At 52.7% G+C, this 13,387-nt stretch overlaps 4 protein-coding genes across 4 annotated transcripts; 2 read left to right on the top strand and 2 right to left on the bottom strand.

Moving 5' to 3' along the window:
- Nucleotides 1–1,035: 1,035 nt before the first annotated feature.
- J4E92_001194 (uncharacterized protein) lies at nucleotides 1,036–2,058 on the top strand (the record flags this gene model as incomplete). Its single annotated transcript, XM_051492607.1, has 1 exon — nucleotides 1,036–2,058. One exon carries the CDS (start codon nucleotides 1,036–1,038, stop codon nucleotides 2,056–2,058), a length of 1,023 nt encoding a protein of 340 aa, XP_051358119.1.
- Nucleotides 2,059–2,524: 466 nt separating this feature from the next.
- Nucleotides 2,525–3,426, bottom strand: J4E92_001195 (uncharacterized protein; the record flags this gene model as incomplete). The annotated part of the gene is made up of 2 exons (XM_051492608.1): nucleotides 2,525–2,817; nucleotides 2,874–3,426. The coding sequence occupies 2 exons, from the start codon at nucleotides 3,424–3,426 to the stop codon at nucleotides 2,525–2,527; spliced, it is 846 nt and encodes a 281-aa protein (XP_051358120.1).
- A 2,947-nt stretch (nucleotides 3,427–6,373) lies between these two features.
- On the top strand, nucleotides 6,374–8,732 carry J4E92_001196 (uncharacterized protein; the record flags this gene model as incomplete). Its single annotated transcript, XM_051492609.1, has 2 exons — nucleotides 6,374–7,610; nucleotides 7,663–8,732. The coding sequence occupies 2 exons, from the start codon at nucleotides 6,374–6,376 to the stop codon at nucleotides 8,730–8,732; spliced, it is 2,307 nt and encodes a 768-aa protein (XP_051358121.1).
- A 974-nt stretch (nucleotides 8,733–9,706) lies between these two features.
- Nucleotides 9,707–13,073, bottom strand: J4E92_001197 (uncharacterized protein; the record flags this gene model as incomplete). The annotated part of the gene is made up of 3 exons (XM_051492610.1): nucleotides 9,707–10,519; nucleotides 10,576–12,814; nucleotides 12,868–13,073. The coding sequence occupies 3 exons, from the start codon at nucleotides 13,071–13,073 to the stop codon at nucleotides 9,707–9,709; spliced, it is 3,258 nt and encodes a 1,085-aa protein (XP_051358122.1).
- Nucleotides 13,074–13,387: the final 314 nt, after the last annotated feature.

Consider the following 13,387-nt stretch of genomic DNA (forward strand, 5'->3'; position numbering starts at 1 on the left):
AGCCTTTAAGGCTTCCCTTGGTCAGTTCCCTGATCAGCTCATTTGTTTGTTGATGGTCCAGGCACGTAGGCCAAGGCCTTGCGATGAAGTGTCGCCAATGAGAATAATCCATCAATGTGATACCAAGGCGACAAGACGGAGTTGGCGCCGGCGGACGCAACTTGTAACCCTGGCGGAGCGGAACTTGCTTCCTATCGCACTCTCCGCCTGCTGCACAGCCACTCAGCGGTACGACCAAGACTTCCGCCCAGGTGTTTTGGGTTCTGATCATGCAAGCTTGCGCGTCAGATAAGGACGTGTGGAGGAGGTCTTCAGCCACGAATTGTATTGGCATCGCCGCATCCGACGTCGAAAACAAGATCTAGAACCAAAGGTCTTTTTCGTGCGCTATGCAGATGATAGCATTGGTCGAATGGCATCTTCCGTGATATGTGCAGTCCGTCAAAACGATTCCTCGTCTAACGACCCAGCTGCGATTGCGACATTCATGGAATGCATCGTTGTCGCAGATTCAAAGAGGTCCTTGTTAAGAGCGCACAGCGGTTGACAAGACCCTGAAGACTGAAGACGCGTTGAGTGTTGAGTGGCACGGTCCTGGTGTTGCCCAAGAAATTGAGGCTTGGCATGGAACAGTCGGCACGCGCGACCCATGGCTTCGTCATCGTGCTTTTTGCGCAACGCGTACCGCAATCCTTCACCGTTGTGTGATGGCCGAGACATTTTGCAAGCACCTCCAGATCGACCCACTCTCGGAAGCGTTCATATCTTCCCGCTTTTAGTCAGGGTCTTCTCTATCTGGCCTAAACGCTGGGTCACGACGTCATTGAAGCCCTGATGTGCCGTCTTTTTACTAGAGAACGAGTCGCCCTGCGCGCGTGGGCTTGCTAAGGCCCCGTAATCGACGATGCGTGCTCCTCTTTCTTTGCGCCACGAGATGCATCCACCCAAGCGTCCTTGTTCCCACGCGTCCAGCATCGTTCCGCTCCTTACCACGGAGCTCCCTCCGTCTTCGTGTTTACAACGACAATCTTCAATATGACCAGCATGACGGACGCCAGCACTCCCAGCCCAACTGCCAAGACTGGCTCCTCGATACAGCTCACCCATCGCAATGATCGCACCTTCCTCATGACTGTGGTCCAGTCTCTGGTACGACTAATGCGAACGCGCATCAGCAACCGTCAAGCAGACCACGAGGAAGGCTCAATCCGACTCAAGCCAAAGCAATCGAACCTCTCCCAGTGTACCCTCTACGAACGAACCGTATGCGACATACATATATACGATGTCATACCACCCAACAAGGCAGAGAAGAGCTCGAAAAAGCGGATATACTACTTCGCCGGTGGCAGTTGGCAGGAACCGCCTTCTCCACAGCATTACAAAATATGCGCGAAGCTAGCCAAAGAAATGTCTGACACATCCATATCCATTGTGTCAACACCTCTTGCCCCCAACGACCCCGCGCACAAGTCTTTCCCTGTTTGCCAAAAGACATACCGAGCTTTGATGGTCGAAGCGGAAGAGGCTGGAGAGAAAGTTATACTGGCGGGTGACTCGTCGGGAGCGAATATTGCTCTGTGTCTTGTGCTGGAGGCCCTACGGGAGGATAGCGAGAACGAAGGCGTCGAGATCAAGCACCTCCCACACCCCGTCGCCATCATGAACGTATGCCCATCGACCGACTTGACTCGCGAAAACTCCGATATCGATAAGGTGGCACCTCGAGACCCTCTCCTCACACCCAAGATCATCAGAGCGACAGCGAAAGCATGGCAAGGAGACTGGGACGCCGCCGATCGCCGCATTTCCCCTATCAACGCCGACATTTCACTACTCGCGAAGAAGGGCATCAAGGTGCACGGAATAACTGCTGGATGCGATGTGCTAAGCCCGGACGGCGTCATCTTTCGCAAGAAATGCGAGGAACACGGTGTCATTGGCGAGTGGGTGCACTGGGAGAAGCAAATGCACTGCTTCGTTCTGACCATGCCGTATGGACTGGTCGAGGCAAAGGATGCCTGCCAGTGGATCGTAGATGTCCTGAAGAAGGAATGAGTTGGGTGACAATGTTTTGTGTCCGAGTAAGAGATACCCTTGCTTTCTGTGCGTGCGCGACCGATTTAGGTATAATAATATTACAGCTTTCTCGCATATCCTCAAACTTGCAGGTCACCTCTCGCGCTTTCATACCCAATCCCATGTCATACAGTTCCCTCCTCCGGCCGCCCGACTCCATACTTCACGTTACCATACCAAGGGTCCATCATTCGGCTCGATCGGTCTCAGACTCGGCTCCCGCGTTGGGCAGGATGTGCTTGAGAAGGCATCTGGTGATTCGGTGCCGTGGGCTCGCCAACATCCTGCAAGACATTGGTGAGCGTGGGTGAGGACGGTGTTATCATTCGACCACCTGGCAACGCCTTCATAGCGGTTCGATCAGTAACGGCGCTGTGGAACATCTGGCTTGCGATGAAGCGTCTCGGTGTTTGAATGGGTAAGTTCCATCATCTTCAGCGCGTCTTCAGGGCCCAAAAGCCCGCAAGTCCCGGGTTGTCGCGTAGCCCTCACTTTCCACCAGAGTAAGCTCATCGACCGAGAACCTATACTCGTCTTTCGCTTTCCGCGGCTTCGAACCACTCCCGAACGTCACAACCTCATCAGTCATATCCGGTTTCGACCTTTTCCGCCCCATCTCTACAAACTCGTCGCTGTTAGGGCCTAGGAATCCCAGGTCCACAAGCCGGTTTCGCACTTGGGTCTCGGTCTTCTCATCGTAGAAGTAGTGACCAGTCCTTACGAGGCTCCGCTGCATAACTAATTTAGGTGTCAGAATTTTTCTATTACACTGTTCGCATATGTGCATTACTTACTACCCTTGAGCGTTGGTATCGTGGCAGCGATCAACGCAAGCTCGAGTTCCAGCATCGACCATAGTGTAGGCGCGACTGTCATGAAAAAGGTGTCACCACCCGGTGGTATCATGCTGGCCTTGACAGTACGCAGGATGGCGAAGGATGAAGCGAACAGTCCAAGGCCCATCAGAACACCAAGGAAGATCTTTTCGCCACGCGGCCGCTGTAGTTTCCGGATAAAGGTTATCGGTATCAGCGAGAAGATGAGGTCGGTCGAGATATGCACAGCGCTCGCCGCAACGATGTTCCCAACGATGGCTTCTTGTGGCAAGCACTCCACTTTCTGCGTCAAAAAGATGCTGGGATCCCAGTATATGCTGAATGGCCGGCATTGCAGGAATTGGAACAACGTCGAAGTTATAGTCGTGAGGATGAGTATTACTATCGTAAAAGACAGGAAGATGCGCCAGGGACGTGTCTGCTTGATGCGGAGCAAGAGAAGGGCGACTGAGATTTTGACAAGTCCGATGGAAAAATTCCAGAGAGCTTGGCAATAGAAGACGAGTCGCATGGCTGCGAGACGCGAGTCTGCCGAGACATATTTTGTCCGCTGGCCGAAGCCATAGGAACATGCTAGGCATACGATGACATATTTTGCTATCGCAAGGACCTGTGGACATTCAAAATCAGCTTCGAGTGCGTTTGGAGTAGACTGCGCCTTACCGTCGCTGCAACCGCCGTCCAGTCATCCATGTGCAGATTCCAGCAAGGCCGCACTCTCGACCAAAGTCGTGCAGAGAGTAGCAGGACAGCGAAGAGTGTGAGACCGCCACATACACCGAGAAGAAGAGGCGCCTGGGTGTCGTTGCGCTCAGGACCGGGCATCAGCTGTCTAGATCGCAGCTCCATATCGCAAGAATGAAATAACGGAATAACAACTCCGCGACAGATTAGAAGAAAGGAACTACCCTCAGACGCAGCGTTCACACCTCTCCTTCCTATACTGTCTGCACTGACTGTTTATCAGCATCTAGCCGCCATATCCCGCCATCGCCATCGCATAAACAAGCCTCGTCCCCAATCACACGACCCTTACTTCTCAGGCTTCCAAGCCACACGATCATCGTCTCAATAGCTAGCTTGGTTGGCTCGCATTTTGGCGTTCGCAAATACTGCCCTGTTGGCATAAAGTCGCCGCGTGTCAGATGTGTTTCGCGTAGTCGCTTTCATCCTTGTACCCCACAAACTTATGGTCTCGGATGTGATTCCGAGTTTTGAGGGTCATGCAACTGTTGGTTCGTGTTTGAGGGCGGGGGCAGAGGTCAAATCAGTTGGTGGCGGTGAGGGTCGGGGTGTGATGAAGATAGAGTTATGAAGGCACGGGAAGGGCGCAATTCCGAGCTTGACAAATCTCTACGTTTTACCAATACTACATCACAGTATTGATAGAGTTCGTTATGTCGGAGCATTAAGGAAACGGCCTATACAAAGCTGCGAGCATGGTGGGGGTACTGTGCCCACAGTCAAGCCTCGCTCACATCGACTCTATAACCTATTCACTTTCCCCTTGTTCCACATACGACCATAGGACAATGAGAATTAGGCTTCCCGTCCGCTCAGCTATATACAAGCATTGTACCGGCGGATTAGTAGTTAGGTGGGTGACCACTAGCGAATCCCCGCTGTTGTATGTTTTTGCACAAATTTCCATCTTTTTGCCCATCCGCCCTTTACCCACTCCTCCTCTTTTTGCCTGGCAGACGACTTACTCTATGACCATACCTTCATTCAGGCATAGCTGAACGGCACGCAGCTGAACTTCCAAGACTATATCAGGGTATAGATTTTGCCTAAGTATACTCCTCGCAAACATCAACACACCTTGTCCTTAAGTACTAGCTAGTGAAGTTCGGCTGTGAGTATGATTGAGACTCATAATTAGGACCACTCCAGTGTGCCATGGGGAGTCGTGTTTTCATCGCCGAGACTGCTTCCAAAGATCGCGACGTTCTCAGCTTTGCTCGAGTGTCCACAGCGTTTAAGTGGGGCGGAGTGATGTGGTCCGAGCGATAAACCTACAGCTGCTAACAGCAGCCAAAAGATTGCGCAACCAGACTGAGCGGCATCGTTACAATGTCATTTTGCGATTGGTGGTACTCTTATGGCTCTGGGCCGTAGCATCGTTCGTGCTAAGTCGGGTGGCTAACAGGCGAGCACCTGGCGACTAATCGTACTCTCATATGTTTTTAGCTCACGTCGAGTTTGACGGCGCTGTATCGCTGCTTGTCTGAATCGACCATTCTTCGACGCGTCTGTACTCCACAGAAAGCTTCCTCGCCCTACCAGCGACATGTGTTCCAGCTCTTCTGTTCGATTGCGGAATCGCATCGCAGCTTTGGTTGATCTGAAGCGTAGCGTTTACCGGCGCGTTCATCGTGGCATTTCGAGTTGGAGTCGTCCGGTCCAGAGCGGATGTGGATGAACTCCACGGTTGGAGCAAAGTTGGAGGTGAGATCGAGCATACCTAGGTAAGGGCCCAGGATGACGTGCGTGATCTCACGTGGAGCGCGAGTTAGGTTTAGCGGCACTCGGTCTAAGTTTCCCAATTTCCCGACGAGAGCTGCAACACCAACACAGCTGTTGCTCACGGACGACGCCATGCGATCATCAGGATTCTCCTTGCTTGTACCATTACGCGTTGGATTCCCTTCTTTTGCAATCCCGGTTGAAAACCTTGCGTCGTGGTCAGCCTGAGAGCACGTCGTCTTCGCCGACTGAGCCTCCAACACGCGTTACAATGTGCCGAGATGCACGCGCAAGGCTAATATCAGACGTCCCACCCCAGCCCCCGGCTCAACCCTTCGTTCGAATACACCCCGTATCCCATTTGCACTACCAACCGGAGGTCACGGCTCCAATTTAGTACAGCATGGATCCACCGTCGACGTTACCCCGCAGCCACCTGCAGTCGGCTGTAATCATGCATATCACCGCAACACCAGAGCTTTAGAGCCAGACTATCGCCCTTCTAGGAGATGATGGACGGTACAAGATGACTTAAGAATACTACCTGAATTGCTTATGCGGCAGGTAGCATGGTCTTGGACCATCGCGTCACTGCCAAGCGTGATGGAACGGAAGGGATATATACTTCTTGTGGGGAAGCGCGATGAGGACTCTACGCAGTCGATGTTTACCTTGGTTGCTTCCACTAGGAGTGTTCCGGTTCAGCTACAATCATGGGCATTCCTTCCGTGAAGCAGGCGTCAGCTCTATTGCTAGGCGTATTCATAACATCTACGAGCGCGCAGTACAACTCCTCGCAACCACAAAAAAGCGGATATCAATATGTTGACCCTCTCATCGGGACGATCAATGGAGGTACGAACGCAATATTCTGTAAAAGCGAACAAAACCGGCTGAACACACATAGGGCACGTATTCCCTGGCGCGACATTGCCGTTCGGTAGGTGCTTCCCTCTCGAATTCAAACCTGCGTCTACTGACAGCTGCGAGGAATGGCCAAAGCGGGGCCCGACGTGATCGGCGAAAACCAAGGAGGATTCTCCTCTAACGACTCAGAACCTATTTACGGTTTCTCGCATATGCACGACTCTGGAACGGGTGGCTCGCCGTCACTTGGCAATTTCCCAATCTTTGCGCAGGCCGGGTGCGAGAACGACGACATTAACGGATGCCACTACTTCGAATCACAACGAGCTGTCGAGCGTATACCTGGGGCTGTTCATGCCAGACCTGGCTACTTCGATATCACACTGAAGGACAACATCAGGACGGAATCGACGGTCACGAATCGCACAGCTCTATATCGTATCACCTTTCCCGAAACGCCGACCGCGCCGAACGCGACGCTGAGTCCGCACATTTTGCTTGATCTGACAGATCTACCGAACACGAGAAGCGAAGCAAACATCACCGTGGATGCCGAGACCGGGCGTATGACTGGTAGCGGAGTGTTTTCGCCATCGTTTGGAATCGGAACGTACAGGTCACATTTCTGCCTTGACTTTGATGGTGCAAAGATCAAAGATGCTGGCGTTTGGCAGAACACGCGTGCGACAAACAGGGCAACCAGTCTGAATGTCGTTCCCGGCGATGTGCGACAATCACCCGTTCTCACCCCAGCAGGTGGATGGGTGCAATTTGAGAAGCCCACCCAGGGTAATCAGATCCTTGCAAGAGTTGGAATGAGCTTTGTGAGCGAGGATCAGGCATGCGCGAATGCTGAACGCGAGATACCCTCGTGGGGATTTGATGATGTCGTTGCGGCTGCCGAGGCTGCATGGCGCTCCAAGCTAGATGTCATTACGGTTGAAGACGGCGGTGTTGATATCGTCTTCCTCAAGGCTTTCTGGAGTGGCGTGTACAGATCCATGATCAGCCCACAAGACTACACTGGCGAAAATCCCCTTTGGGAGTCTGACGAGCCCTACTACGACTCCTACTACTGCATCTGGGACAGCTTCAGATCGATCCATCCACTGATCACGATCCTGGATCCCCACAGCCAAACGCTCATGATAAGAAGTCTGCTCGATATCTACCGTCACGAAGGATGGCTGCCAGATTGCCGCATGAGCTTCTGCAAAGGATTCACGCAAGGAGGCTCGAACGCTGACATTGTGATTACGGACGCATATCTGAAGAACATCACGACTGGCATTGACTGGACACTTGCATACGAGGCTCTCGTAAAGGATGCGGAAGTCGAACCACCCAACTGGGACGTTGAAGGTAAGATTGTGGTTTCCAGACAAGCATAGATGCATAACTAACAACTGTCCAGGCCGCGGTGGTCTCGTATCGTGGAAGGAGTTAGGCTACATTCCCACCGAGAACCTTGACGTCGAAGGAGTAGGCACAGAGACACGCTCAATCTCCCGAACCGTTGAATACGCCTACAACGACTTTGTCATCGCTTTGTTAGCCCGCGAACTTGGCAATACAGCCGACTACCTGAAATACCTCGAACGCTCCGGTAACTGGCAAAACATGTTCAAGGCCGATCAACGAAGTGTCATCAATGGTACTGATACCGGCTTCGAAGGCTTCTTGCAGCCGAAGTTCCTCAACGGCACCTGGGGCTCTCAGGATCCGATCTTCTGCTCACCACTACTTAATTTCACTGGTTGCTACCTGAACCCGGCAGGTGGCGAGACATACGAAGGTCCTGTCTGGCTGTACACTTTCTTTGCTCCGGGAGACATGGCTACTCTCATCCAGACTCTCGGAGGCCGCGAGCGCTTCGTCGAACGCATGAACTGGCTGCACGAATCAGGTGTCCTATACCTCGGTGACGAGCAGGCCTTCCTCAACGTATTCCTATACCACTACGCTGGACGCCCTGCTCTCTCCGCCGAGCGCGCCCACCAATACATACCATCCTTGTTCAACGACACTGTTGTCGGTATCCCGGGCAATGACGATAGCGGCGCCATGGGATCTTTTGAAGCCTTCGTGATGATGGGCGTCTTCCCTAATGCCGGACAGGACGTATACTTCATCATACCACCATTCTTCGAATCCATCTCCATCAAGAATGGCCAGACTGGCAACACAGCGACAATTCGGAATGTCAACTTCGACTCGGCTTATGAGAACATCTACATTCAGTCTGCTACGCTCAACGGTGCACCTTACACGAAGAACTGGATCCAACACAGCTTCTTCTTGGAAGGCGGTGTCCTGGAGTTGACCTTGGGTCCACAGGAGAGCAGTTGGGGAACGAAGTCGGAAGACGTGCCTCCCAGTCTTGGACCGTTCACAAACAACACTATGTCTGGCAAGAGATCTATTGGTGCGGATCGGGGGTGGGCGATGCCGAGGATAGAATTTGGATCTGTCGGTAGTCAGTGAGTAACCCGGCGTAGCACGACACTATGAAGAGAAGAGATATAGCTAGTGTGAATGTGCACTCTACCATGATTCAACGATGACCACGAAGATGACTCGCGCATGACAACAATCCATTCCACTATGACTGTGAACTGTTTGAGGTCAGTGCGCGATGTCACTATTTGAAAGGCAGCTTGCAAAGGGGGTACTTCGCCTATACCACTCGATATTCGGAAACTATATCCCCTACAAATAAACTCCGTCGTCGACACCACCATAAACCATAAGTACACATCGTTGTCTGCACAAACACAATGTCGTCGGACCCTCCAAATCCAGAGAGCACGTCCACCCAGTCAAAGCCAACAACGTCGAATCCTAGCGTGAAAGACGTCCAAAACGCATTCCAAGAATTCAAGAACGAGGGAAGCGAACTTCGAAGCCTGAATCGTCAACTGAATTATCCTCAATCAGGTTGGTCAGACGAGAAGCGCGAAACCTTGAAACAGCAGAAGGAGGCATGTGGCCAACGTCAAATACAGGCCGCGAAGAATTATTGGAACCTGAAAAAAGCTAGCCAGCCGGCAGAATGAGTAAGGACTTGAAGAGGAGTCAACGGAGATGACTGCGCTGTTGTGATTGAACGACGGAATTTCACCTACAAGACTGTCGGTTTCAGCCATGGAAGTCGGAGGATGGGGGACGAAGTGTGTTTGAGTGTCGAGCATTGAGTGTTTGCCATGCTTGCATGGCGACGAGGTTGATAGAACTAGGTGCAACATCAAATCAAATCTGCACTTGAGGACCGCGATGATAAAAGAGTGACTGCAATGGTATTCATCGTGAAGCTATGACAGCGTGTATGTGTCATTCAATCGTGAGTCATACTAATGAGCGACTATGGGTCAATCCAAGGAGACACGAGACCAACTACCTTCCATCCTGATCATGTGACAATTTGTTCCATCCTCCTTCCATCGAAAGAAACCACGTCCCTACTTCTCCCTAACAGCAACACCACCATTCAATCCAGCACGGGCCTCAGCATCCTCGCGAGAGATGACCCTATGGGCTCCAGACCAGATACCAAGACTACGCTTGATAGCCTTCCAGATCTCGATTGCGCTGATGTAGATGACAACGCAACCGAATGCGACGCCCCACTCCCAGGTGATGGCACCGTGCTTGAACACCTTTTCGTTGATGATGGGGAGGTAGACGATGGGGAACACGACGAGCAATCCGGCGATGACCGCGAAGAAGAGGAAGCGGTTGCGCCAGATGGTAGTGAAGACGGATAGACCGGCTGGGGCCGAAGAAGGAGTGTTGGGGTACATGTTGAAGAGCGAGCGAGCGAAATGCTTGACCTCCCAGGCCGTGACGAGGAGAAGAAGCGTGATGGTTGCGTATGTGGTCGCGCGGGCACGGAACACTACCTCGCATGTATCATTGTACCCTTCGTTGCAGCCGGAGCCGAGATTACCTCCGCCAGGACCGACGTAAGCAACGATGGCGAAGGAGAAGAGACAGAGTGCTCCCATGAAGAAACCGTAGATGAACTTGTCTGTGATCAACTCGGCTGTGAAGACACCCTTCTTGTTGTCATGCGGTGGTCGGTACATGCTGTCTTCCTGCGACTCTTCGAGTCCGAGACCGATGGCGAGGAAGGAGGAGGTGATGAGGTTGACCCAGAGAATCTCGATGGGAGAGAGCGGGAAGACGGAATGGTTGTCTTGATCCTTGAAGGCGAGACCGATGAGGAGGAGAATGACTTGCGCGATGTTTGAGATGAGAAGATGCATGAGGAACTGTAGCACCATATGTTAGTGAGTGATCTTGATGGGGAAAAAGCGAGGCAGCATACCTTCTGGATGTTATCAAACAAGCGTCGGCCTTCTTCGACGGCCTTCACAATGGAAGCGAAGTTGTCGTCAGTGAGAACCATCTCGGCGGCATCTTTGGCGACGTCACTTCCTGTGCCCATAGCCATACCGACGTTGGCTTGTTTGAGCGCTGGTGAGTCGTTGACACCGTCACCAGTCATGACACAGAAGCGGCCCCTCCTGTGGAGAGCCTGAACCATCTTGACCTTGGTGGTCGGGCTGCATCTGGCGATGACAAGGGGTAGAGTCTCCATGGCGTCCACCTCATCGTCAGACATCCTGTCAAAGTCTTTGGCGACCATGACGGCAGAGGCAGGGGTACGATCGTCGATGATGTCCACATCCTTGGCTATAGCTCGCGCAGTACCAGGATGATCACCAGTGAGCATGTGCACCGTGATACCAGCAATCTTGCACTCTCGGACGGCACCTGCTGTCTCCAGACGAGGTGGGTCGTAGATAGCGACAAGACCAAGGTAGTTGAGGTTGGCCTCAACGATATCACGTTCCGAGATGTCAGTGTCGTGCTGTAGCGTCTTGTGAGCAATGCACAAGACACGGAGACCCTGGTTGGCCATGCTCTCGGCAGCTTCCAAGATCTCGGCCCTTTCCTGATCCGAGACGTTGAGCGCCGACATCATGAATTCGGTTGCTCCCTTGGTGTAGACGTCCATGAGGCCAGAGTGATTGTCCTTGTAGACGACAGTCATCTTCTTGACCTTGGAGTCGAAGGAGAATTCGGTGGCGAGATGGATGTTGAGTGTGGAAAGTAGACTTTCCTTACCCATGTTGAAACGAGAAGCGAGGACGTGCAATGCGACTTCAGTTGGCTCACCATGCGCTGTCCAGGCTCCGTTCGTTACATCTTGCATGAAGGCAGTGGGTGGTCGTGAGATGGTGTCGATAGTGGACGCGTCAGTGTCGCGATCATCAGCACTGTTGTATTGCTCATGAGCCGCAGCCTTCTTCTCGCTGGGAGAGTCGACGCGGGATTCAGATGGCGGTATGACCTTGGAGTTGTTGCAGAGAGCAATGGTACGGAGGAAGCGAGTGACGACAGCGTCCGGCCTGTAATCGCTCAGACTGAGCTGTCGATCATCAAAAGCAACGTTTCCGCTGGTGGGGTTGTGAGGGTCTGTGATGGCGTCGACGGTGAATGTGCCGGCGCCACGCATGAGGGCCGTCTTTGCGACCATGCGACCTTGGGTGAGAGTTCCAGTCTTGTCAGAGCAGATGTTCGTGACACCGCCGACAGCCTCAATGGCCGACTGGACTCTGGTAATGACGTTTGCTTTTGCCATTGCCTTACCGCCGACGGCGATCGTAATCGTCAAGACTGCGATGAGCGACTCAGGAATGACAGCTACGGCAACACAGATACCATAGATGAGTACCTCTCCACCAACCTGCCATTTGCTTGCGGAAAAGACGATGATGGCGAGGATAATGGCGAGACCGAAGAGGAGAAGTGCGAACTTGCTCAGCGTGATCTGAAGGGGGGTTCCGACAAGACCTAGGATGGTCTTGCCGCCGTTCGTGAAGCGCTTCCAGATTCGGACGAAGATGTTGGAAGATTGCGGGCCGGCATCCTTCTTCTGACGGAGCATAGTAGCGATCTTTCCGACTTCGGTGTTCATGCCAGTTGCGACTACAATACCATGGCAGCGTCCAGATGTCACCTCACTTCCGGAGAAGGCAAGGTTGGTCTGGTCGCCAGTCGCAAGGTCTTCCTCGTCAAAAGTCTTCCATGGTGTCTTCTCAACAGGGGCAGACTCTCCTGTGAGGAATGCTTCATTGGTGTAAGCGTTGACACCATCGATGAGGCGAATGTCGGCGGGTACGATGCTACCAACGGAGAGCTGGACAATGTCGCCAGGAACCAGGTCCACGGCCTTGACTTTGATGTCCATCGTGCCCTGGCGTGTGACGGTAGCTTCGGGTGCGGTGAGTTTCTTGAGAGATTCGATAGTCTTCTCGGCTCGGTAGTCCTGCCAGAAACCAACAACGATGTTGAGGAGGATAACTGCGGTGATGACGCCGCCTTCGATGTAGTCGTCTATGCCAAAGCTAATGGCCATGACAATGATGAGGACGAAGGTGAGACTGTTCGAAATCTGCCTTAACAGAATTTTCCACATGGAAAGCCCTTCAGCTCCCTTAACCTTGTTAGGGCCATAGAGCTGGAGGCGAGATTGCGCTTCAGAGTGAGGGAGTCCATGGCTGCGATAGTTAGCAGGAGCACGAGAGTGGTACGCATGAACAGTGAACCCTACTGGATGTCGACTCCCAGAGTCTGTGCAACTTCCTCGGAGGTGAGGGTGTGCGGAGCGTGGAGTGTGGGCGAAGTGTCGCCATCGATAGGGTTCGGCTGGAGTTGCCTTTGGTTTGGTGCAGTATGCGGATCCTTACTACCACATATAGGGGGTTCATCGACGTTAGGAGAGGTCTCCTCGACGGCAAGTAGCACAGTTTCACCCATTCAAGTATATGTGATAACACGGATAGTGTTGGTGGTAGAGAGCAGAGATACGCCTTTGCGGGGGAGTAGTTATAGGCAGCTCGTCCTACCAGGTTTAGGCGGGGTTAGCACGCTAGACGAACGACGTGGGTCATCCAAGCGTGGAGAGGCTTGGAACCTCTTGTCCACCACGCCACATGAATGGCTGCACATGTCTTTGTCGCAGCAAGTATTGCATTAGCAGGTACAAACATAGTGATCAGCTGATGCTCCGGACAAACATGTACCCACAGCTTGGTTTCAAAGACCAGTAGTCAGCGAACGCAGTGAGGCTG

The sequence above is a fragment of the Alternaria infectoria genome (assembly GCF_024043175.1).
Source record: "Alternaria infectoria strain BMP 0036 chromosome Unknown scaffold_1, whole genome shotgun sequence".
Taxonomy (NCBI): domain Eukaryota; kingdom Fungi; phylum Ascomycota; class Dothideomycetes; order Pleosporales; family Pleosporaceae; genus Alternaria; species Alternaria infectoria.